The sequence below is a fragment of the Tribolium madens genome, unplaced genomic scaffold, assembly GCF_015345945.1.
Source record: "Tribolium madens isolate multiple individuals breed KSU strain unplaced genomic scaffold, Tmad_KSU_1.1 Scaffold_3;HRSCAF=73;Tcas5.2_LG2, whole genome shotgun sequence".
Lineage (NCBI taxonomy): Eukaryota > Metazoa > Arthropoda > Insecta > Coleoptera > Tenebrionidae > Tribolium > Tribolium madens.
In genome coordinates, this window is record NW_025401006.1 from 3908048 (window position 1) to 3933524 (window position 25477).

General features: G+C 32.7%; 1 protein-coding gene across 1 annotated transcript; it reads left to right on the top strand.

Moving 5' to 3' along the window:
- Positions 1-25389, top strand: LOC123006990. The gene is made up of 4 exons (XM_044401978.1): positions 1-431; positions 20540-20712; positions 23964-24070; positions 24119-25389. Exons 2-4 carry the CDS (start codon positions 20677-20679, stop codon positions 24627-24629), a joined length of 654 nt encoding a protein of 217 aa, XP_044257913.1. The 5' UTR covers positions 1-431; positions 20540-20676; the 3' UTR covers positions 24630-25389.
- Positions 25390-25477: the final 88 nt, after the last annotated feature.

Sequence of the window (25477 nt, forward strand, 5' to 3'; positions counted from 1 at the left end):
TGTCGTGGTGTCCAACATGCTCCCTCTGTTGCTACCAACAGTGATATCTTTAACAGTGCAAGTCCTGTCAGTTAGCGAAGACGAGTTGTTAAGAGTACAGCTCTCCTCCGACGGCTTTTCCAGGAGGCGACGCTAAAATGTAGCCCGAAAGCAGATGCGATTCTAGTGCCAGTAATTTATTGTTTTAATAAACTGTTTAGTTCACCTCCGGGATAAGTGACTGTTTTTCTAGTGATTTTACAATTCTAAACTTTTATTAAATTAATGCAATTTATTGGGTCAATAATCTTTAATGTGCTGATTGATTTATTTTCGTGTTGTGTTGTGAAACTTGTTAAAAAGAGAAAAGATACAGTCTCGCCGATCTTGCACTCTTGCATCTGTGATCTGTCGTTGCTTATTTACACCTGCATCAGGACTCCCTCGAAACGGTAAGTTAAACAAACTTTATTTATTCTCCACTTTCGACTGATTGTAAATATCTTAATTAGATCGCTGCTTGTTTATAAGACCAACTTCTTTTTATAAACTTCATTGAATTTAACTTATTCATCGAAGACACCCAAATACTCCCCCACATTATCCTTAAACTAGATCATTTCAAGTCTAGACTCTTTATCCTCTTCCTCGTGTTACGCAAGTACTATTTACCTTCAACTCCTCCAAAATTAGATTTTGGCAACATTTGGAGAGACGCAAATAAAAAAATTATATATCAAACATAATTGCTTTGATTGATATATTAGAGCCGCTAGGTGTTTACTCGCGTTAATTATTTCGGAAAAGTCAACTAATCCTTACATAATTAGCCCTCGTATTTCAGTCCAAAATTTATTATCTTGTTCGGGAATGAACTTTCTCTCAATGAAACTCTCGGAATTTCAGAAGCACGCATTTTTGATGTTCACAAATATACAAAACGTAGTGATGCACCATCGGTGTCTTTGTGAAGATTTTTGAACCCCGATGTGTTGAAATCATGTTTATTACTTACGTGACATCGTCTATAAAAACGGTGCTTTTAGTTTTAACATTTATTCCTTATTTTCGTGACACGACTGATTAAAATTTAGACGTCTCCTGCGAGTTGAATTTCTTTTCCCGAAAATCGATACGATCAATGACAGTTATGTGAATAAATCTCGTGTTGGTGCGTTTTTGATCACGCGATGGCCGCAAAGATAAATCTCCCTATCCAACGCCAAAATTTCTCAACAGAGTATTTATCCGAGCGAACGAGCCGACAGTTTATGTGTACTTATTGCGTGTAAAATGTTCGTTTTAATCTTTTTCTGCAATCTACGTGCCTGGTTATTGTTAGACTGTCTCCGAAAGTGTTGGACAAAACAAGAATAGAGCAAAGCTCCGGTTTATCGTCTATTTGTGGTGCGTTTCGACCGGACAAATAAAGCAAATGGCACAAACTGTGTAAATCTCTTGTAATATTATTGCGTTTGTTGTCTATTTGAAATTGCTAATGTCAATGCTGTTGAGTGGGGAATGGCGCGAAAGCATTCGGAGTGGTAATAAGCAAGCAATGTTTCAAGTTTCTATTGGACTAGAACTTCCTGGCTAGAAAGTCATAGACAACTCGTTGACGTGATAAATATTGGACAAATTCTTGGGACGAGGAATATGATAGAATAGGCGGAGACATGCACAACAAATATTTTAACAGCCGACGCGACGATGCGAAATCAACACCGACGTCGGCAATATTTATCGCATTACGTATGAATTAACTAAAAGCATTTTATCAAAATTCATTACTTATTAGTAACGTGGGATCGAAATATTTTCTTACCAAACATACTACAATTAGACAACTTTTACATCACACGTTATAAATTCATCGCCAAATTACCCAAATCCGTGAAGTAAACATAAAAATAAACTGTTGACTACGCTCAAAAAAAAAGAAAAATTATTGATATGTTGATTTGCATAAAAGAGGAAGCCGACGAAAGTAAAATAAGTAAATGTATTGGCATTTCATAATACCTTTTTTTACTTTTTTAAACGCTGTGACACAGAAATAAAAAACGTGACATTTTAAAAAGTCGATAACATATTAAATCTAACAATTTATTGATTCTAATAAAACATCAATAAAACTTTATGATCCCCTCTGAAAAAATAGGTAATTGTAATGCAATTAATTAACGTCTCGCCGTTCTCCAATTAGTGTAATTTAATTGATTCCAGACGCGGAAACATAATTTCTTTAAAAGGCGTGAAACGATTAGTTTTGATCTCCAAAAAATATGAATAAGCGCCCAACAGATGTATTTTATTTTAAAATTGAAAATATTGTGAGAAACTTCCTGAAAAAACCCGTATATTTCTTGCCACCCTCTCGATCCCAGACCATATTTAATAAATACAGATTCGGGGTCTTGAAATATTTATGACACGTGGTACGACATAAATATGTGTTAATTACGTTTTAACCCCGAACGAGGCATCGTGTAAAAAATAATTTGTCCTAGATTTGTGACTTTCGCCGCTTAAAAATGTTAGTGTTAAATTCCAGACGATTGAGCGAAAAAAGCTAATCTATCCTTGTAAACAAATTCAAATAAGTGGACATTTAAATTATAAATGTGCGACGTGTTTGACAAGTTGGAAACAAACAGACAGAATTATCAATGATGCCACCTATACGCGAAATAATGGGCATAGTTGAGAGGTACCACCCACCACTATTAGTGCTAACGTGACGAGTTTTTTATTCGATTTAAATAATTTCATGTCCATCGCGGTGTTAGAAATCAGTTCTTGTTTCAGAGTAAATTATTAGGCATTTAAACACATTTTCTTTTGCAAATACAAGGTGAGACAAGCTTATTTATTGCAAGGACGGTATTAAAATGTGTTTTCCCGCATTGTAAATAAAGTCGCGAAGGTTTAAGGATTGACGGACAGCTTATTCGTGGCTGCTTTACTCAATTATAGACTGACAATCGACATTTTTCTTCATTAACACCGACACAACAACATTTATATGCAATTCATCACTCCGTATATGAATTGATTAACGCCTCTCGGAATTTTATTCAAATTGGGAAAAACAACCTGAACTTTTCTGTACCTGTCGATGTGGAAACCGAACAAAACTTGGATTACGTGTTTACAAATTTTTGAACTGTTTGTAACATCGATTCTAATTTAAAAATTTGCATAAATCGTGTTACATGTTTATTGGTTTTTCATGCAGATGCTTTTCTATTTTCTTCTTTGATTTTCTGGTTCACTAGTTGCATGTCAATAATAACAGGTAATAAAATTAGAAAAACTCTTCTAACTCAATTAAAATATTGAATTGATGCAAATGTACCACACAAGATAGAGAACCAATAAAAGTGTTAACAACACAATCGATCTAGTGGTAGGTCTAAGTGATGGAACCAACGTTTATTGTTCACGCTTGTTACTTGTCTGGACACAATAAATTCACTTTGATTTGATTGTGTTATTGTTTGAACCTACGTGGAATAGAGAACACGACTAGGTTCAAATATCGTAGGAAAGTCGTATTTTATATTCTCTATAACTATTTGACTCGTTAAAATCGAATCAGACTTAAGCTATTAAAATTATTTCAAAAGTTTGGTGTTGCAAGAAAATTTTCAACTTCATAAATCTCGAGTTGTATACTTTCAACTGATTAACAGATAACTAGAAGACACCTAATAAATCTCTGAATTATGTTTTATGTATGCATTCTTCCACTTAATTTGACCACCTTGAAGAATCATGATTTACTTCTTGAAAATATGTATAATTTAAACATTATGGTATGCATTTTAAATATATTGCTTGGCTTACGTAATGGTAGAATAGCACAAAATCCGGTAAACTAAGTTGTCACCATAATTGCTATTTGTCTGTATTTGCCGTTTGTTACAACAAAATTTGACAACCATAACCATTCATTAGAATATTTTTACGAGTGAAACATAAAGATAATAGATAATAAATCTTTATTGTTTTACAAGATTTTAAAATTTTAGATATCATTTCAAGTAGAATTGGGGCGGAGTTGTGAACAAAATCGTTCCTAAGTCACATTTTATCACCGAATAGTGTTAATTATGTATACGAAAAGATAACGAAGTTAGTTTTACAGTGTTTACAAATTTATATAGTAAAATAAAATACGGGAAACTAATCAATTAGGCAATGAAAATCAACATAAGTAAGACATATTTGTAATCTTGACATTTTGTAAAACTGTTTATTTAGTAAAATCAATGGGTATTGAAGTAATGTTTAATTAAAAGCTTTTTTCTGTTAATATTTGTTGCTTTGGACGTACCAATTTGCATTTTTTCGATATAATTCAAAGTTCATATTTCCTAATATTTAAATTCAGTCAAAATTCTCTTTTTGATCCAGACTTTTCTTAATTTTCTTTTCATTCAAGTTGAAATTTATAATAGTGTAAGAAACGGCACTTTGATGTTATAGAATTAAGAGATCGTGGTAGTTAATTGCGTCATAATTTATATAAACCATAAATAATGCTAATAAGCTTTCTACTAAAGGAGGCTGACCGCCTTTGGTTATTCTGAATACTTTTTAATATATTTTCAAAAATCTTGGTTGTTGCGAGATATTTCTCACAGCCTAGCCTCGAAAAAATCCTTGCTAAAATATTCTTGTTTGGAATGTTCCCATATGGTAAAAAATTAATAAGATAATCACGGTAGTTGTACATGTACCTGTTGGTATTTTAATGACTGTTAAGTTACAATTAAACATGAATGAAATGTAAAATAAGACAATGAGTGAATTATTGTTCCCGTCCATTGCACTCGGACCCATCTAAATACACACTTTTAGAGGTCATTCTTTTCCAATAATCGCAAAAATTGTCAACTGTTATACATATCTGGCTTTCTCTTGAAAGCTTTTATATCAAAGATCTCATTAATTACTTCCTACGATATATACATTAGCTTAAATCACACCGACCCGAGGATCTACAAGAGCGCAATTATTGACTATACAAATCAAAGAACTTAAACAATTTACTCAGACATTTATAGCCTACGTGCATGCGATTGTATACTTACTTGTTGAAGATTTACTTTGACATGTAGGATATGCTAAATTTAAACCATACTTTACTTTTTGATGACGGAAGAAGCAACACTGTAACATCATAATAAACTTAAATAAATGATAGTCATTTGTTCGGAAGCCTCAAGCATTTAATATGCGAAAGAGTTAAGTCTTGCCCACCTACAGTACAAGTCGATGAAATACTTATTGGCTATTTAAACACAAACACACACTGAATAACAATATTTGTCCTTTATTCAGATCATAACAGAAATATGAGACGTGTTTTCTAGACTCTACCTACTTTTGTCGGCTTATCTTAGAATCCTAAATTTGTGAGACCTCCCAGGTACTTAACTAAAAGCTCCGATAAAAGCATTACGTCCAAAAACTGTCACACACCATACATTATGCCGGAAACCGTTCTCGGTAAACCACAATTACAATGATTTGTTAGGGCAAGAAAACAAACTTTGAAGACACAGAAGCCGAATTCTATGAAATTACATTATGATTACAATTGGTTGGCGCTATTTTTAGCAAATAATAATTGTTTTAATCTTTGAGCAATCGTTTAAGAAGATACAATAGACGTTAATCACCTCCTTGTACGATTCTCAATAAAATTATTAACAAGCAGCAGTAATAATAAATTATGCATGTTTATAAAGTTATGAAGCAATTCGCCAAGTAATAAAATTTTTATTGAAAAACTCCAATAATTGAATATTAAACAACAATAAAACCAATTTGTTAAATTAGACCCAATGAATGTTTAATTTGTAAAAATCAACTTTTATGACTTGTTTTGGAAGCGCCACACAAGCACCTGACAAAGCATCAAGAAAAGGCCATTTCACTTTATTATTAGGTACAGTTGGAAAATTATTCATAGTGTCGTCTTTACTGTTAACTCGGTGTGTTGTCCCTAATCCCAAGTCGGTCAAAATTTCAACAATACGTTTTTGACACCTAAGTGATGGTCAAAGGGATTGATGGTAGGTTGTAAAATGAGAGAAACTGATTTGTAAGTACTTGAAATTTTATCCAGTTAAATATACAGGGTGTGGCATAGATAAAAAAGAGTCAACCTAGAAAATAAATTTACCTAAAAGAGAAACTCGATGACAGTCATATTGTTGATAACTGTATCTTTTGAGTTTTCGGCTCGAAATTATTGTTATTTATTAGTTTATTTTATTCATAGAAATGGCTCAATTATGAACAATAAAAAACTTGTTTCTGTGACGACAAATGCCGCTCGTCTCGATTTCACACAGTTTAAAATTTCACACGAGATGCTTCCGATATTGACATATGCTGATATTGTTTAAGTACCTGAATTACCACGTGCTAGTTCGACGAACTGGCCGACCATTAAATTATTAATTGGTATCATCAATTTCCCACATTAAAATTTCAAATAAAAGCGTTTCCCAATTCCACACGTGTTCAAAAATCGACGCACAAATGGTAAATCATGTCATTTAGTTCGAATTTTCCGACTTAGTTGATCGATCAATCGTCAAGCAGATGTTGCGACATGTTCGACAGAAATGGGCATACCTACCGATATTAATGTTGCAAACAAGTCATCAACTTCATTAACTCTATTTAGATATCGAATGGTAAGTATTCTTTAATCGCATTATACAACTAATGCACGCTGCCGTCAGAAACAATAATCGTACGACTAGAAAACGTCTCACTTTACCACTTGCAACGCGAAGAAATACGGGCTAGCACCTGAAACATTACTTTTATTGTCACCGAACCATTAACTTTCTTTGTTCGAAATGTGCGGACGCGGGTGGTTTACATTCGCAGATGCGCAGCAATGTGTCCCTTTTTATTCACACACAGCTGTACTCTTTAATTAAACCAATCTTGTTACACATCCAAACTGGACGAAATTTTGAGTTTTATTACAACACAATATAAAATTCGAGTTTGGGTTACAAATTATGTAATATATCGGTGCGAGTCGGTTTAAGATGACCACTAATCTTTATAACCTATAAAATGAATCTTAACAACTACAGTGACGATATCTATGTCAGTCGCCCCTTATACTTGTCGCCTATAAAATTCCTTCACTTTGTAGAAAATTCATATTTGAAATATTTACGACACTCGTAAAATGTGAAATATTTTGAATTTTCTCGAGATTAGTCGTAAAGTGTTGCGTCTAGACGATTACCTTCAACGAAATTTTAATTCCGCACATACGGCTATAAATTCGTGTGTATGATGGCAAAGTCGTGATATTTAACAAGTCTGAACGTTCGCACAAGTAAGCACAAGTTATTGTTTGAATTTTTTTAGGACACACTGTAGAATTTTTATGAGTAACTTCCCACATAAACGTCACCTTTACCTGCAGTTATTCTGGCGCCTCTGGTTGTAAATTATATTCGGTGTTTTATGCTTCAACTCGATACAATAGCAACGAGTTGCTCGACCCTTCCGAGGGTACACAATAAAGCAATTACAGCTTAAGCAAACACTTGACAGAATTAAAAAATGATAAATCACGTGTCATTGTAAGAGCAATTACCACTCCGATATACCTATTTGTTGTAACGTCCTGAAGAGTGCTCAACGGATGTGCTACGTTCTATCATTGAAATCTCCTGAAGTATTTAACTATATTAGTTGCTTATCCTGTTTTCATCGCCAGAATTATATATATGTGACACGGTATCATTAATAGTGTCATCATATTGAAAAAAATTTCAGCGGGAGAGGTACTATCATCACAATCGCGCGATTTTTTTTGACGGCGTTCCCCTTTCAAAGAAATAAATTTAAACGTAACCGACATATAATCGGTTAATTGTGATAAACCTCATAATTTGTTGTCGGCCGCGTGTGTTCTGGAGCAGACTTGCTAGAGGGCGTGTCAGTCAGTCTGTACGCTGTCTGGCAGTCCAATCACCTTTCGTGAACTGGTGTTGCTGCGAATTCCGCTTTTACCATAAACAACGCAATTTTTATTCCATTTAATTAATGCAGCATTTATTTATCCGCCTAGAAATAATACACATTTTCATGACCTTCAGGGCTTGCAGGAACCAACCTGGAACCCCTGGCAGTGCGGACGAACTAAAACAATTTTTTTATTTTGCTATTTAAATACTCTGTATATTTTTGTCCACCTATAGACACCCCCCAGGTAAGATTTTCTAGGCTAGTGTCCTCGTTACTATTGAACAAAAGGATAAGAAAAATTAACATAGAGAGTAAATGTTGACAGTTGACACTGACAAATCGTGTCAAAGAATTTTGAAGTTGTGAAAATGGCCAGACCTCTGGACTTGAAGTGGCGTGTTTAACTTTAAGTAAAAAAACAAAAAACTGGTATTAGAAGTTTTTTACTGCAACGTACTTGATTTAATTTGGTTAATGAAACACATATCCGAGAAAGTCTTAGTTGGGGCAACCTGTATAGATAACAAAATATTGAAACATTATTTTATTGACCCCTCTGCATAAGTATTTTGAAATAAATTGTACTAATGGTAGACAGTAAAAAATAAAATCATAAAATAATGATTTTGAAACTCTGGTTGCACAAGCTATGTCTATAGTGTTGCTGTAACGTCACCTAAACTGCTAGGAATTTCAAAAATTTTGTGAAAATATGCTTATATAACATTGCTCTAAACGGTAAGAAAAGGCCAGAGATGATATTTATTAGGTATGTATTTATCGTGAAATAATCTAAGATGCAATTAATATGAAATTCTGCGGAATGATTTTAAGTTTTATAGAATGAATTAATTTTTGATAATGGAATGACTTGGAAAGAGAGTTGGTGTTTTTTCGTCGGTTCCCACCGAAAACTGGCGGTACTTACTCGTCAGAAGCATTATATTGCGGTAGTACCAAGAAGCTTGGAATTCTTCTACATTCAAGTGGAGTACTTGTGAGTTACTAAAGAATCAAGTGACGAAGGTCGACAAACAAGAAACACTCCACGAAGACATAGCTTCTCTAGTAAGAAAAACATTCTAGGAGAAACAAATAAAAGCTCGTCAATTACTAAATTTAAACTTGTTTAATTTCAAATTGGATTAAAAGCTTTGTTGTCATTGAGTAATTAAAAGTTCTGTTTCTCTTTATTCTTGACAGGCTTGACAGAAAAATTAATTATATAAGTTAAGAATTTGCAGTGTTTTTTTTTGTGGAATTTTTTTTTGTGGCAGGTTCATCGATAACAAACACGGGATTATGGGCTTTCGGCCGTAAAAACAATGGGTGCTTAGCTGTTAACACGTTTCGGCTCGTTGATTCATAGGTAACCATCAGCGCCTGTCCGTTGTACCTTATATAGAGATATCAAGAGATCCGTCAAAGCATTGTCTTAAGCTAGTTAAATGTATGTTGATGTTAGCCAGATTTATGACCAGTCAACTCCTTAACGACATCATCAACGTTGAGGAAGAACTATCCGTCTTTCTACTGGAAAAGGATTGAGGATAAATCTTTTAACACTCCGTACACCGCATTATAGACAATTTATACGACCATTAATTATCCAATTAAGTCAGTAATGAACTTGCTACCATTTATTATTTTTGTTTAAACCAAAGGATAACCGTCATTAATTCCTCCTGTCTGCAAAATAAACCTAGCAGTGACGACAACCAACCGAAAGACATTCGTTGCAAACATCAAAGAGATTCGAGTTTCTCGATTGGTTGATCCAAATCGAGCAAATTCAACACCGTTTCAACAGCCACGTTTTATTACTGTTCAAGCTTTGAATTGTGATTAGAAAAAACATGGAATTAAAACGCTTTCTATCCACGATGCGTATAAAAGCAAGGTGATATCATTACACGGTTTTGTTAAAACGACAAAGAATCACAAAGACGTTAACTGAAACCGGCTCAAACAACTTTTGCCGTTTCAAATTATGATACCTACTCATACCTACTTCGGATAAGCTAAATTAATTGAAGACTATTTTCGATATACTTAAAGTTGTTTACCAAGTTCTAGATTGTCATTATACTTCAGTATAAACTGCATTGCCTCTATTAATCCTTGTTAGAGTAGGTATAAATACACCATCTAGACGATTTAGGTTAAATTAACCATCAAAAACTTTGAAAACCTGGTTTGCCATGAAAAACAAAAGTAGCACTCTCCGATTAATTCCACACATAAATTTCATCTGTCACAAGTTGTCAAAGCAGATATTACTCTGACCGGTCACTTACATTTTTCATTGACTCTTATATTTATGCGAATACACTTTTGCCACAGACAACTATTTTTATATTTTAATTTCAAACCCAATAAATCACCTATTAAAAAATTTAATAAAAAGTCAAAATAACTTACTGAAAGCCACAATAGTTTACGAGTTATTATTAGAAGATTTAATTTTATGAGCAATTTATTGAATTAATGTGAAGATTATCCAAGTTTTTTGAAGCAAAGAATGCTTGAAGTTCAACGATTTGTAAAATTACCTTGTTAATACCTACTTTTTCTAAACTCCATATAAAGCTAATATAAATTACGTTTCCGTATAAGGCTTAATTAATTGCTTTATCAAACGAAACAATCAATTAAAAACAGATTATAAATGCGTGTAAATAACTTATTTTGTACTACTCGTATAAGAGGATTTTGTCGTAAAAAACACAAAAATCGCTTCTCTGAGATGACAAATGTTTCACTGAATGCGAGTCTTGTTTTACGCATGGAGAACATTGTTTGGGTGTTTCTGAAATCGCGTTATTAGATAAAACAAATTACAAGGCAATAATTAACAGCAGCATGACAGACTTCTTATCAGTTTAATAGATATTCCCTTTTAGAGAAAGAGTAATTAAATTCCAAGTTTTTCATAAATGAAACGTTCTCACAATCAGTAAAGACACCGAGACCGCCTAGCAAGCGCCATGTTATATTAATGTTAATTTGTAATTATGTATTTTCATGAAGAGGTGTGACAAGCGCCGGCGTTTTGTCTGCGGAATGTTAGCAATGCGTGACTTTTTCCACGAACAATGATAACAAGAGTCATAATTTTATGCTTTTTTTGTGACGAAAAAAAAAATGTGTGGGTATCATTCGTGGTGCTCACTTCAACTAGTGTGTTCCCGCCGCTACTTTATAAATTATACCTGCCAGAGATATTTTATCTTTATCTTCATTACAAGAGTTAAGGGTTGCCGCTGTATTGTCTCCCTCTTTGTATTTAACATGTTATTGTCTCAACGTGAAGTGTGAAAAGGGCGTGGTGGTCCTTAAAATTTTTTCAAACGCTATATGTTTCAGCTTAAAACTGATCGTTCTCACGCAAATTACCTAGTATTTAGCAGCCAAGCCTTAGATTAGAAGACCACCAATGTTTGGTTTACCAGACACAGTTTTTTCCCATCGAATGATTTGAACTCACGCGACCTCAACGCGTTATGTAACAAAGCTGCAAATTTTCGCCTAGAAAAATCCGATTTTACTTCGTGAGAAAAGCATAAATTTGTGATAATTATAATGATTTATGCGAAATAAATTAAAACCATATTTACGACATCCTCCTGGCAAGTGCACGGTTGCCGTAAGTCGGCAGAAATTAATTATTTATGAACTAACTACGGCTGATATAAATCAGATGATAACGAGATAAATCGGGCTTTTTTAATAAGTTCGTTTTTGAAACATTTCAATATAAAGGCAGAACCACCCAACGAGTGGCATGATGTACTGCCAATTCGGTTATTGCAATTCGAACTAAGATAATTTACTACGTATTAAACAGGAATATAAAACAGTAGACGATTTGCATAAGCCATTATGGACAATTGATTAAAGACGCTGTAAAGAAGTACATGATGTAAGTACTTAGGTGGTACTCGGGGATTAATTTTATAGCAGCAGTACTGCACTGAAAATAATATAAAGTCATGAGAATCGTGACTTGGTGCTTAATAGCCCCACTGTTGAAATTGTTGGATTTTTCAAAATCGGGAAAATTTAAATAATTAGACCCGATATAAAACTGATTTACAATTTCCTTCGAATGTATATACTTGTATATACGTATGTTTAAATAGGCTGCATTGCATAACATAAATAAATTAGCAGTTAACTCCAAAGCATGTATAGGTAAAACTAATGTACTTTTTTTTAATGTGTTATAGTAGATAGTTAATTTTCCTTCCGATGTCTTCACGAGTTTCTCTAACGGTATTTACTTATTTAATATCAAACGTTCATTGGCTATTTTTTCTTGTGGAAAAGCATGCCGACGCTTATGATGACTTCATTTACATGTTTTTAACAAATCAAATACTCCTATATCCGTGAAGGTAACTCCGCGTTTGGTTATCATTAACAAGTATTTTACGAGTATGTCTGTATGTGCAAATTGCATAAGAAAATACGAATCTTGAAATCTCTAAGTAGCGTCCTTGTGTGTTTCAGCAACTCTCAATTAACTAGACGCTGAAAAAAAGTGTGAACTCTAAGGTGTCCATAAATCTGTTTAATAATGAAAGTGAGTTTATCTTCATTTTCCATGCGTTAGAAAAATGGGTGAATGAATCAAACGGTGTGTCAAACTTGGTACCTTATGAAGATGAATGTAGTCTGTATGAAATACTCCGCCGTAATAAATCATAGATACTGTATGCGTCGGCACTATAACTGATACATCAGTAAATCTTTCAGTACCAACTTCCCAGCATGTAAGACCAATTACACCTCTCCTGGAATAATTACCGTACATACGCTCTTGCAATTATTCCAAGTATCAATGCGGGTATTGCTGTCTTCCATGCGAGCGCAATTTACATTGTTATCAACAATTTGACTTGCAATATATCACATTAAGATTCAATTATTGTTTCACATTTTTCTCCACCGACGATAAATCCTGCCTTTGTTGCAAATATTGAAGTGATTGTTGGTACTGAAAACGTATTTCAAAGTGTGACAACATTTCAGATTTTTTTCATAAATAATAACTCTCCTTCGAAGCTGCCATTTCTAAACGCTATTTATAGTTTGCTGTTTAAGTCACATTTTATAAAACAGGTTGTCGAATATTATCCATAATTTAATATTACACGCAACTTGAAAAAAACTCAGCCTGATACAATGAGTTTCAGAAAAATAAAAATTAAATAAACTAAGTCAATTTAAAACAAATTGCGCGATGTATTTATAATTTTATGTTAACCATATGATAATGTAATAAAAAGAAGTACCGCGCTATTTAAATGTAAATTGAAAACTATGGTGTGCATAGAAATTTTGATATTATTTTAATTTCAAATAAAATGATCCACGTAATTAAGTCTGTTTCAAGATATTTGAGCTTGAATATGAAACAGTACTATGCAGACAAAATCTGAATGATCTAATCTTTTATCTCAATTAAGGCAAACAAGATTTTTTCGGCCGGTAGCAAATGGAAATTTTTGTTATATTACAAGTCATTTAAATATGAATCAGATTCTTTCTGAAATTTCAGCGATAAAATTAGCATCACCTGTAAAAAACTTCTCTCTAATTGACATTTTATAAATTGGAGACAAACAATAAACAAGGGATCATTTACTGAAACTTTTAATTAATTAGATCATTAGGGAAACATCGATTCACTTAAATTCTATAATTATTCAAAAATATGTCTGACATTTATGAAACCTCTGTCTAATTATGTTCCTTGTTTTAGTCATCACTAGTAGGTGTGAATTAAATTCCAATAATTTACACATTTTCCAATAAAAACCGTGTAACCACACTCGAAGCATTTCCTTACGACTTCTTTATACTTGTTTATTTTTGCATTTAAATACGTAGGTATTATAAAATAAACTTAGATTCTCACATTGCAAAATATTTAACAAATCACCACTTCATAGCGACACCCACGTTGACATTTTCACTGTACTGAAAAGTAAGTAGCAATGGGTGTAAACATAATATATAGTTTATACATTTCCAACTACATTTCTACAAGTGTTGGAGCAACCAATAACTGCAGATCAATGCAGATTAAGTCTAACTAAAAGAATAAACTTATTTCTATACTTTTTAATCTAAGTCCTGAATCAAGACTGAAACCTACAAGTGAACACTTGCGCCTCTACTTTAAATTCAATTGGAAATCAATAATGTAAACTGATTTGCATCAATAAACAACAAACTGGTGGCGTCTCTTTTATTTTTTACCATGATCAAATCAATAAATTTCTTCGCCACATTTTGAAATTTCGATGATAGACACTTTTAACAAGATAATTTCTACTGACTAAGAAAGAGTTTCCCCATTTCGAAATATGTCTAGACACCAAATTCAATAAAACTCCGGGTCAAAGATCCGAATGGTGGTAGAATTTCAGTAGTCATAACAAATTGTACGGTCTTATCGACTTTTTAAAACAATAAACATTGTGTACCGCCACGATATGACCAACTTCAAGATATCACGATGGGTGGCCGCTGACCAACGAGCAACCGACTGTTGTTTCAACGAATTCGAACTGTTATTAACTTTTATTTCTTTTTTATTAGGCCACAATTTAAACGTTTTAACTTTATGCAAATCCTAAATTGAGATGTTAAGATTCTTGCTTATTTTTTATGCCAAAATGCAACCTGAATGGAGCTGGTTTTTCAAAACTTAAGCTTTGTTTATTACGGCGAAGATAACACTTGATACAAAAAAGCTGCTCTTCTGCAGCAAAATTCAAACCAGAAGAGCGAATACCTACATATCATAAAGGACACCTGTGGATATCGACATTTGTGCAGTTTCTTATTCATAAATAGTTTGAGATAGGTATTTAAATCTTGTAATACTTTACGGTAAATTGTAATAAAATTGTTAATTAATAGCATTGTTTAATAAGTAATAATGATGTCATACTTAATAGGTAATAAAATTATTAATAAAATATCAAACTTGTGTTAAAATTTTTAAACTCAAACTAGAGCAGCGTACCTAATGATCTGATTTAAATTAATTTAAAATATTTGTTGATTGGTTTATTGCATGTCTAGCCACCCTTTCCCTGTCACGGCACCGCGAATAAGAATTATTTGAATTAAATATGCGAGTTTAATTATAATTTCTGTGTTAACACCTTTTACTAATAACATCGAAAATGTTGTAGCCATTTGGTGTATTTATCATAAATTTCTAATAAATATATCGGTTGTCTTAACCATTATATTTCATAATATTCAGCTAATTTTACTTAATTGCATTTATAATAGTAATATTATTAAAATTAATTGCCACAGTGTCACTTTAAAAAACGTTTAATATGTTTTTAGCGAATCTTAAATTTGTAATATTATACGCTTCTGAGTTTAAAATGATACCGAACGAGTCTTACTGACTACAATTTATTAAAATTAACATGTGGAAAAATTCTTGTATCATTACTGTATTCCTAACTGATTTTCTTAACGTTTAACTCTTTACCTGAAAGCTAAGACATGTTAACAAACTGGGCGTCATAAACATGCCTTTTCTAAACCTGAATACTTACAATTAATTTATAAATTTGTAGAGAAAAGTTCTTTCATTCCACTGAACCCGATAGCAACTAATAGAGTAGATAAAAAAGAGAATGGAATTCTTTTAAATCGAAAATTTCTACAGCTAGATGTCAAGTCAAATTTAATTTAATATGATTAAACATTACTCTTTGTTGTATTATTGTAAGTCATAAGGCGTGTAACTTATAACACACATTATCCTAATGGAACTGCAATACAAAGCAATGCTGTGTATCCAGTAATAAATACCAAAACTATAGATTTATTATTGCAAGTAAAGTCTGCAAATTCTGAGCCAACCCACGTGTTGTCTGACTTGTGATTTTTGTCCTACTTTTGTTAAGAAATGACAAGGTGATGTTAGCGTATCGTTGTGTATCATTAATTAATTGATTGACCTGCAGGAATGCTAATATAGTTTTATGATTACTTTTAATTAGCTTAGTATTTTGAAAGTCGTTTTCTTATCTAATCGTCCCATTGTAAATAAATTTCAGATATGAAAAATGGAATAAATTCGGATCGTTAAACGATGTCCACCTCCTTTATGATTTGCCATAAATGTCATATGTGCTGTCTGAAGTGATTAAGAAAAGTAACAAGATATTTAGGCATCTCTTTAGGCGATCACACCTCTCCGCCTTGTCAAATTAGTTATAAACTTTGATATTTCGTCCAGACAATCGTGACCTATTCGGATAACAACAAACAAATTCATTAAACGTGGCGGTATAATTCATAACTTAAGTAGTCATTAAATATGCAAATTTCGTCGAGATGTTAACTTTGTAAAACACGCCTTATTTCACTTCTTCGCAACGTTATCTAATTAAAAACGTAACCTTGTGGTCGCCCATTGAGAAAGCTAGCGGTAACCAATAAAATCCATTGGATCGATACGAATGGGATGGTGGGTGACGACAAAACGTAATAAAATTAAAAATCATAGCTTAAGATTATCGCGCATTTCTTTATGGGCTGTCTGGCGATGATTATTACAAACTCATCCCACTTACAGACATTCAAATGGATTTAGATAATTTACGACTTACAATAACGGCACAAAGGTGACAATAACTAATGAAAATTTTTATAACCCAGATTATTGCAAAGTAACCAAATCTAAACCGCTCTGATGATCACTTAATAAACTCTCAAACCCGTCATGCGGTAATCTGTAGGTTTTTGCTCAATCCAATTGAATTAAATCCAAAAAAAAACAAATTTATGCATAAGAAAATTTATTCAAAAATTAGATACAAGGTGCTGGTTGGCCAAAAGGCCATCTAATTAGAATTTTTATTGGTCGATATATGTTCAACATTTTGTTTGGCGTACCCTTTTACATTTTTTTAAATCTTGATGAACGATTATTTTATGTTGTGGCTCTAGACTCCGAAGTTATGTAGGTTTTTAATTCCCGTTTTAATTAAATGTATTCTACCACATATAAAATTATTGCTATTGAAATAACTTTTTTCGCTTAAATAAACAGTGGTTAAGCCTACATCAAAATTAATAAGCAAGTTTCTTCGAAGCAAAACAGTAAAATAAATAGAAATTGTTTTTATTCAGAAAGTTATTTGCGTTCCACATACTTCGGCACATCTAAGAAATTTAAAAGATAATCCATAAAGTTTAAAAATAGAAAACAGTAATAAAAAAGCAATCAAAACTCGACTGGTACTGGTGATTGATTGATCAATTCTACCTTAAGCAGAGGAAAAGTAAAAATTTCTTTCAGATCCTTCTTGTTTTAAACATGAAATGGAAGTGGTAATTTTTTGTCTTTTCTTTCTTGGGGAAACAAAGTCGAGCGGTTAATTTCAAGGGTAATTAAATTAATATTCTTGTAAGTCACGCTACAGATTCAAAGAGAGGCTATAAATAAATCAAGAAAGAAGTCACTGAAGAAAATCCTCTTAGGTATGAAGGAATTAGAAATACCAATCACTTATGAATTAATAATTCCTTACATCACTTTTCTAATTACATCTGATTCGAAATGGCTTCCTTTTTGTGTGAACTTTTGAAAAACCGGTATATTTTATTTATGACATGGGATATTGCAATTGCATTTTTGTAAACAAGTAAACTTCGTTTCAAAAGTGTTTGATTTAATCCGATTATAAGATTAAAGATTATTCTGCCCACGATTTATTGCTGTCTATTTATGCTTTTATTTTTCAAAGTTCTTAGTGGCCATTCGGACATTTGTTGCATGGGTTTGTGGGTGGTCAATGCCCCAGATAAACTCTTAACTGTTTATGCGATTTCATACGAAAATAATCAAAGACATAATAAAACCAAAATGATTGATTTCCATCTTGATCCCAAATTAAAGTGCCCAATTTTAGTTAAGCCCTTCAGTTATTAGTGTCAAAATTGAGCTTAGTTAAATTAAACTTTCACAATTACAGTATTTGTCAACAAGTAGTTGTGTATTACTACCATATTTGTAAAGTAAATATTGGTTATTTCCATATAAGAATAACACGTCATGGAGGTATTTTTATTAAACTTGACACGTGTAGTATTATATTAAAATTCCCACGTTAAGATGGGTACTAACAGTTTGAGTTAAATAATTTTTCACCTATTAGCATAGTCTCGTAAATCGAAATAATTTTGAGTCAGTTAACTCTTTTTAAAATAAGAGATTGGAGTGAGCATCAGGGCGTGTTGTTTGTGATCAGAGTTGATCTTCTTTACGACATTTAAAGTATCATCGTAGACAATGATCGACTTTTATTATTGGCAGAAAGACCGTTTACACCAATTTGCATACGATCCTTAATTGAGTATTTGTGCAACTAACAAGGTTGCCGTTTCATCCCACTTATCCAGAGAATAATGATAGGGCGGTGTCTTATCTTTTAAGCCCGATCGCACTCTCATAAGAGGCTCGTTCGACCGGATTCTATCAAAACTTATCATAGTTGCGAACATTTTCTTTTTACTTTTTGAATGTGCAAAATAATTTATGCGGAAATGTGTACGACTCGACAAATCTATGATAAGAGAGTTAATTAATCACTGATTTACCCTCGGGCTAGATTGGATGCAGAAAGATGGCGCCAGAAGTTGTCACATAAAAATTATTGATATACTGTCATTATTAATCAGACCTTGGTGTGTTTACTGTAAAAGGTACTTGCAAAAGAGACTGTCTCTCTACGAATTTGAAAAAAAATCGAAAAATCGATTATTCAAGGTGCAGCCTACACTAACTTTAATTTACATCACTTTTATTTCTTTTGGAAGTAATGAATAGTTACTGGGGCGCTAAAATAGCCATGTGAATATCACGTTTAATTAAAATTCATTAATATGTAAATTGCTCTTTTATTGACTTAATTTCGTTAAACTGCATTTACGTTCTAAAACTTGTATGTCAAGTTCTTTTAAGGCAGCTTTGTTCAGCAAAAAACGAACACAAACACAAAAAACGTTATTTCATAATGATCTAGTTTTATTTGTTTCATTAGCGAATTATATTGTCTGCAAAATTTAGCACCTGTTGCTCATTAATTCATTGCATTTTTGGGTCGAGTTTAGAAAGAGTGACAAGCTGAACAAGTTGTACAAGTGCACCGAAAACAATCCAATCATTATTCCTTCTATTTTTTCTCGAATCTCGTAGAGTAGATTCGGGAAAGGTGAAATTTTGTACAAAAAGTTAAACAATTTTCAGCCTTGCTAAGTAAAAAAATTGTAAAGTGTGTCTTTATAATCATTTAGGAATTTTTATAAAATAAGACATAAAAAGCAGAAAGAGAGGAAAAGAAATTTAAGTTTGGCAACCCCAAATACTCATATATTCAAATTAATTAAAAAGCTTTGCCAGTTAACCATATTTCCCGGCATTACCCTATCCTTGTGTGCCAAAACCAAAATATGATGTAAGTAATTCTTGACAAACAATCTTTATATTTTTATTCAGTGACTTTATAAGAGATCAAAAATTTTTGGAATTACAATAATCTGCTTCTAGAAGTTAGGTATTGTTATTTAAAGAATAGAATAAATATATTTTATATTGAGAGAAAGTAAAAATGTTATCACCGCTGAAACTAAAAAAGAAGGATTTGAATAAAGATCTTAGACTGTTTTGGTAAAGAAAGATTCTGGCAGAGTTATTTGTAGCAATTTTTGATTAGTTTACATTCTTCCGAGTAAAGCTATTTTTAATACTCAGTATCTAATTATACATATAACGCAAGATCTTAAAATAATTATTATAAGCCCACCTATACCAAAATTCCTGAGATAATTTACGAGTCTTTTACAAAACAATTTTGATCTGATTGTTTTTTCTTTCAGTGTTGGTTTCTAACACATAAAACACTGAAAACACGTGATAACTGATTTTGGTTATGACGCTGTTAATTTATATACATTACTGTCTGTTAATAAATTTTACCAAATTACAAACACCTGGCTGTGAGGAATTTTCATTGAAGAAAAGTATGTATCTTCATTTTTTAATGATTCATGAATGATTCGTGTTTTAAAAATGGCAATAAAATCATAAAAATCTGTATAAAGTACGCGGGAGATTATAAATAGATGTCAATAAAAAGTTTCGCGACAGTGAATCATGACGATAGTAAACAATGCGTTAATACTCACGCCAAATGCTTCTCTGAAATGCACGCAGTTATGCAAATAATAAGTGAAAAACTAATATCCGCCCGCACAAACCGAATTCCTGCAAGGCGTAACCTAGACTTACCCCCAAGCTTACCTAATGAAAATGCGATTAGCAACAAGTGGGCGTCTAAAGCGCCAATGAGAGCGTCACGACGTAGGCGTCTCGTTCTGGATATGCGTACTAATGCACTATATTAAACGAATTTTCAATGAATAGGATTAGTTAATTAGATCATCTCTGGATTGATTACTCTGTCAAGGGAAACTGAGTCGATTTTTGTTACAGAAGAGATGAAATGTTTTACGAAGATGGTGGTGTGGCTGACGGATCTCCAAAAGTAGGACGCTATTAAGGGAGACCGAGGTGCAAGGGTTGGTGTTGCCCTTAATCCTCGAATTTACCCACCGCCATCGCTGGCTACTATGCAAATTGCACACTGGATCCGAGCCCTCGTTGCGGTAAGTGAAAATTATGAAATTTGTTTGTGTTTGTTCAAATTCCGGATTATTTGGTTCGAATAGATAAGGCAAATAGAATGAATGGAAAACCCAACTTGATTCCGGCAGTATTTCAAATTCCTTTATATGCTAAAGCGTCAATTACTTAATATCAATTATGATAGTTAGCGCTTCCAATAAAGATGTTCTGTTTACCCTTCTTTAATATTTCACACGGATCTTTAATGATGCTTAGTATAAATAGTGCTATTTTGTCAATTACGTGATAAAAGTCTTCTTGGATCGAGATGTATGGGAAGATGCGAATATTTTTTAATATGATATAAAACATCGTGTAATGGGATATTAGATAACCAATAAATTCAACGCCTTCTCACACTTTACGACGTAGGTGGTTGTAATGAAGATTTACAATGAGATTTTTAATTACAAGAGTGATTAATATCCTTCCTAAACAAACATAAATAACTTCTTCCTCACTTCAGGTTGCATTTATGTATTCACTATAGACGAGCTTATTAATTTATAACATGTACGACCGATGAATTACAATCAACTCCAGAACATGAACATTTTTTTTTCTTCTTTGGTAATTACATAATAAAGAAACAGCCATTTGTTCTTTCCGTTTCGGCTGCAAACGACACTATTTGTGGGTGTACAATACGAACATGCCAACATCTTGTAACGTTACTATCGGATTATAATAACTAACTCTGCAAAGAAAGTATCTGACTACCAAAAGATAAACTTACTACAAAGTCGATGAATATTTCACTTATACAAGTAGATAAGTCCTTTTTATATGTCCCTTTTACATTGAGAATTAATCTGTGTGGGTTCAAATACACCTGACGTAAATCACGGTTTTTATTCTGATATAAATTTATAGTCTACTTTTCTCTAAAGCATTTTCTCATTTGAGATAAACAAGCCACAATAGGTATCCACTTAAGGCGAGAACGATATAACTCTAGTCACTTGCGATGATCACAGATGGCTCGCGATTCTCAATATTTGAGATTACGAGAAATTATATTTATTTAAATGGACGTATGTAAAATGAAAAGCCTTTTATTTAAATTGACGAAACCAGTTGTGATAAAATTATATTTGTGATCACAGTGAGCCGCTTATCAGTTAAAGGCCCTGAAAATTTATTTGCCACATTTACCCCACATTTTTATTGACCAAAATAAATATGTATACCTACCTATGGTGTATACATACCAACAGTATTTCTGCATACAGCATGCACTCTTTAAATGTGAAAATAAGATCATCAAAATTGCAAAAAAAATATGTTCTCTTTGTGTTTTCTCTCTAATTTGAAGCGTAATTAAAAGAAAAAGTTGAAATATTTTTATGTTACGTTTAAAAATACAAAAAAAAATTCGTATGTAAAGTTATTTTTATTTGTAGAACTTTTTAAATAAATAATAAAATTGATTGATCGAATTTCAACCATAATAATTTAGGACCAGATTCAGTTAAAACTGTTGCAATTGTTTTCATTCACTTTTTTTTCTAACAAAGCTATTGTCATTTTTCAAAAATTACATTTTTTTCTTATAAAATTGCCCATAAATGATTAAACGGTCTGTGATAGATTATAGATCCATAGTACCTAATATAGATTTTCTTAGAATTATAAACTCTTTCAAATAAGCGCATAATACATATACCGCGTGTTCCATAAAAAATATAACTTTGTTGCGCCACCCTGTATAGGAATCATATATAATGATGACATTTTTTTTTATTTCGGTGTCACAATGAGCATTTTGTGCAACTGAAAACAGTTGCATAAAATGCGATTTTATGCCACTTTTTTTAGTGACATTTTATACAATACTTTGGCCATCACTGGCCATAATCTGTCGTTTTTAAGTAAGAAATTGTTCCTGTTTAACGTATTTCACCGAAACTAATGCAATGTAAGCTATTTTCGAGCAATTTGGTTACTGCATAAGTTAAATGTTAAAAATTTTGACTATCAATTATAATAATAAATTCAATTTAAAAAGCTCAATAGAAAAAAATAGTATAAAAAAGGCGTGTTAGAACCTCTCATTGTGATACTCTTGCAACTACTACTCATATCACAATGAGAGTGTTTGTAACACTTTAATATACTATTGCATAGATCATAGAAAAAATGAATGTCTATCATCCAAAAAAAACTGTATTTCATTATCTTCTTGACTGTCAGAGTAATCGAAGAAATACGAAGCTCTGGGACACTGTATATTTTATTAAAGGCATTGGTTGAGAAAAACGGTTATAGAAAAAATTAAAAAAATGATAGGATGTTATAAGGCAATGTGTTATGAATGTTATGGTTTTTCATCAAGTGATTGCTATCTTCACCAGAAACTGGCCAGTAGATTTTCCCATTATAAAAATATGTCATAACATAGATATTTTAACATGAACACAAACAATAGGATAATTATTAATCACACCTTACTTAATATTGCATATTAATCAATAAATGACTTCATTTTCTATTATATTATAATATGTAAACAATGTCAGTATTAAAATAATAATAAAGCAAATAGATAATCAAAACAAACGTGCTTATTTCTACAAAACACAGTAATGAAGAAATTGTAAAAGATATAACACGAATAAGTTAAAGAAATCATTCAATAGTGTGGTGCAATATGAGATGCGTGTGTAGTGTGACTTATGATTTGATTATCTTTCTGTAACTCTGATGTAAATAAGACAATAAAAACCCAATATGAAATAAATCTGGAAGTCAACTTCGGTCAATAGTCATTATTTTTAGTATTTGATTACCCATTAAACAACAATAGATTTGAAGTGTGATCCAATCCTCCGTTGATCTACGATAGTTAGGTGGTGGTCCAGTCAATTCCAAGGGCTGATTTACACAATAATTGACAAAGGGTTGAACGATATTAGATACCAAAAAGGAAAAAAATGGACAACCGTATCAGATTCGTGATCCAATGATGAAATAAAAAGACTGGACCGCCTCATTGATCATTTTCTAAATGAGCGTAGATATCACAGATAGTGTAGTTTAATAATTAAGCGTTCTTTCGAGATTAATACGTTAAAGTCGGAGACAGGCTTTAATAATGTCCTTATTTATGCGATCGTATCTAGCGTATTTTATGGCAGTCATTATGTTGTTCTTTTTGCGCGATTAAATAAGCCGCTTTTTAACAGAATGAAAATTTGTTCCGGTGCAATTGAAGAATATTTCTTTTATGCAGGTGCTTGGCTTCGCCGCCGTTCTTCCAGTAAGTTGCAGCGAGCATTTCAACAACACGCTCTTCGATCGCAGCAAACGCAGCATCCACAAACACCATCACGACAGCTGGTGAGTGCCCTAAGAGCCTCAAGAGTCCCAAAATTGACTTTTGCGTAGGTACGAACACGACGTTCATCTGTGGTTTCCCGGCAAGTTGTTGAATCACCGCGACAACCAAATGCTGCTGCGCGAAGAAAGCAGCAGCGGCAACAACGGCAGCGAGTGCTGCCCCTCCGTCCTCGAGATGATCGAACCCCAAGGGGGCAAAAACCGGCAAGACCAATACGTGGAATTGTACCGGGATGGGGACTACACGCAGAGGTTCTACGAGCGGTCGTGCCATAAGGAGATTCTGGGGAAGCCGTGCAGGTTCATGGACAAAAAGCTGCACGAGCACTCGAAGTGCATCCAGAAGTATAGCTACACTTATGCACTGGTTCGGGACCTGGGGAGGCATCATATGCAGAGGCCAAAGAATTTCCCGTCGTTAGCGGCACCAGGGGGAGTTACGTGGACTTTAGACTATATAAGGATTAGAAGTGGTTGTGCTTGTGTAGTTACGCCTAATAAGAAGAAGAGAGACAGGCTGAAACACCGAAAGACGAGAGTCAAAGACGATTCAAAATAAACTTTTTAAGAAATTTCGGTATACCAAAGGACTTAGGTGTGCGTAAGTTGCGACTGGAACGATTTTCTAGTGGTTAGACATTCCAATCATAGGCCGGTCCAGGTTTTGGCCTATTATTTTGCTCATTGTATTTCCTGATAATGCAAGATGGTTCATATTATCTAGGAATAAAATAGGCCTTCGTGCAGTAAATGACTTCTTACGGAAGTTTAACGAAAACAGGATTATCGTTGGTCACTCAAGTGACCCTATTATTTGACATGTGAATGCACTAGTCTACTATTAAAAAATAATATATAACTCATTGTAAAAAATGATTGAAAGGTAAACCATAAAAGGGTAATTCGACTTACAAAGTGGAAATGAGTACCGCTACAACCGTAAACAACCTACACGCATATTATAACAGTGTATTTGTGTATTTACGAACAGTATTAATAGATTTTTAATTACTTGTCTTAATACTCAAAAAACATTATCACCAATACTCATCGCTTCTTACATAATTTTTAGTATTAAATTATTTATGGTTACCTACTTTCAAAGTACTGAAAATGTTAGATTTAAGAAATAATTTGCCGAATATTGTTTTTATTGAAATGTGAAATGTTTAAAAAATTATGTAAATAGTTGCTATTTATTGCTTTTGTATTTTGGAACTAGTATTACTGTTCAATTTTTTGCATTTCAATAAAACGTAATAACTGTGTACCTCAGAAATTAGTTTTAAATTTTTATATTATTTTATTGAGAAAATTATATCGCCTACACAATGTATTTTCTGTCAAGTACTTATTATAAGTGTTATAATTGTTGAAATATTAAATCTTAAATAATTATGTACATAT